General features: G+C 41.0%; 1 protein-coding gene across 1 annotated transcript; it reads left to right on the top strand.

Annotated features, from left to right (window-relative positions):
* Positions 1-1,589: 1,589 nt before the first annotated feature.
* On the top strand, positions 1,590-2,228 carry LOC145631028 (uncharacterized). Its single transcript, XM_081683137.1, has one exon. The coding sequence runs from the start codon at positions 1,590-1,592 to the stop codon at positions 2,226-2,228; it is 639 nt and encodes a 212-aa protein (XP_081539263.1).
* Positions 2,229-2,462: the final 234 nt, after the last annotated feature.

Here is a 2,462-nt window from a genome sequence, read left to right as displayed (position 1 = left end):
TTTTTTCTATCTATTGTATTTATATAGAACAAAGCTCTTATTTTCTTATGCTTACTTTAGTCAAGGATAGTAATGACTTGGTCGGGTGATAGTGAAATGACAAAGCAATGCGCGAATTTATAGTCTAATGCTAAGTTGATGCATTATTTGGTTTGGAATTTGGCCGACTCTTTGAATGCTATTGAGATTTAATAAATCGTTTAATTCTTGTCTCTATATGTGCTGATGTGTTACATGAAAGCATGTCGTGATTGATTATTTAATTGCAATTCACACGATCTAAATAAGTCGTGTTAAAATGTGTATGGTGGTAACACCAGTGTTGAAATTGTGCAGACTGTGTATGCAAAATTACCACGTTTACACCAGGTCTCGTTGGAGAAGAATTGCACAAATGGCTGAGACTCCTGAACAACTTGCTGCTAGGTTAAGAGCTCTTGAGCAAATGAACCAGAACCTTGGAATGTTGTTGCAAAACCAGCTGAAAAACAACAACAACCACAACAATAATGACAACGACCCTCAAGCTGCTATGGCTAAGAAACTTGCTGCATTGAAACCTCCGCTATTTATGGGGAAGGAAGATCCCATGTTAGTTGAGAACTGGGTACGTGACTTTGACAAGATTTTCACTGCTACTGGTACCCCTGATGCTCAGAAAGGTGGATCAAGCCACATTCTATTTACGTGAGGCTGCTGATATTTGGTGGAAAAATGAAGGAGCCACCATAAGAGCTCAATAGAATTTTAACTGGGAGGTTTTTAAGACAACAATCAGGGATCGTTTCTTTCCTAAGCATATCAAGAGGCAGAAATACAGTGAGTTTAGTAGGTTTAACCAAACAGCTGGTATGAGTGTGCTGGAGTATGTTGAGAAATTTAATGAGTACGCAAGGTTTTGTCCTAATGTAGTGCCTGATGAGAGATCCAAGACTCAAAAGTTTGAAGATAGACTGACTTTTAGGATCCAAAAGAAGGTGATCGGGGCTGGTACTGCTGCTACTTATAAAGAGGCCTATGATAGAGCTTGTAATACTGAAAGGATTTTGAAACGTGAGCAGGAGATCAAGGATAGGCATAAGTGGAAAGGGAATGGTGAGAGTTCATCGAACCCTCAAGGTTATGACAAGAGACCACGCCTAGGGGGTAATAGCAATGGGAATGGTGGAAATGGTCAGCAGGGAGGCCGTAACAACAACAATCAAAGAAATAACCACCGGGGCCAGGGGCAACAGAATCAGCAAGGATCTCGCAACCGACCATGCCGTAAATGTTACAAGAGCCATCCAGGACGCAACTGCAATGGAGATTTTCTTACTTGCTTTGAATGTGGGGAGGTTGGTCACAAGAAATTTGAGTGCCCAAAGAAGCAGAATGGCAATAATCAAGCTCAGAATGGGCAAGGTAACAACAATGGTAATAAGGGAGGTGGTTATGGGAGGAACTAAAACTACATTAACCGCTTCAACAACAACAATTCTCAGGGCCAAAATGGCAATGCTCAACGAGGGAATGGACAAAGCAACAACAACGGTGGAGGAAGAAACCACAATGGCAATGGTAGGACCAGTAATAGAATAATCTATATCATGAACCAGAGCGAGATTGACTCTAATGCCAACGTTGTGACGAGTACTTTTCTCGTGAACTCAAAACCTGCTTACTTACTTTTTGATTCTAGGGCATCTCATTCTTTTGTAGCCACTTCTTTCGTGAATAAACATGCTTTAAAACCTTCATCTTTGTGTCAAACCAATATAACAATTCCTTCAGGGGAGGTAGTTCCTTGTAGATCCCTATACCAAGACATTCTAGCTAACATTGCTGGAACTGAGTTGCTTGCAAACCTTATTCAGTCTGACTTACCTTACTTTGATGTGATATTGAGGATGGATTGGCTTAGCAAATATAAGGCTAGAATTGAGTGTCATACCCAAAAGGTGTCTCTTAGGGGGCCAAGGGGGAATAGAATCTCTTACCAGGGGGTTGTGTCAAAACCAGGGGTCAGTATTGTGTCATCCATGACTTTTCATTCTTATATCCGAAAGGGCTACCCTATTTATTTATACCATGTGCAAGATGTGAGTGTAGAAGAGAAATCCATAGAGAACATTCCAGTTGTGAGAGAATTCCAAGATGTGTTTCCAGATGAAATTCAAGGGATGCCGGCGGTTAGGGAGATGGATTTCAAAATAGACTTAGTGCCTAGGACTGGAGCTATTTCTTAAGCTCCATATAGAATGGCACCAGCAGAGATGAAAGAGTTGAAGGTACAGTTGGAGGAGTTGCTGGAGAAGGGTTATATAAGGCTAAGTGTGTCACCTTGGGGAGCACCGGTTTTGTTTGTGAGAAAGAAGGACGGATCCTTAAGGTTGTGTATTGACTACCGAGAGTTGAATAATGTCACTATAAAGAACAAATATCCATTTCCTAGGATCGAGGACTTGTTTGATCAGCTTAAA

This window comes from Chenopodium album, chromosome 1 (genome assembly GCF_948465745.1).
Source record: "Chenopodium album chromosome 1, dcCheAlbu1.1, whole genome shotgun sequence".
NCBI classification, from domain to species: Eukaryota; Viridiplantae; Streptophyta; class Magnoliopsida; order Caryophyllales; family Amaranthaceae; genus Chenopodium; species Chenopodium album.
This window is presented reverse-complemented; position numbering and strand designations above follow the sequence as displayed.

Coding starts and splice junctions, on each gene's coding strand:
- LOC145631028 (XM_081683137.1), top strand. CDS start 1,590: ATGAACCAGAGCGAGATTGACTCTAATGCCAACGTTGTGACGAGTACT.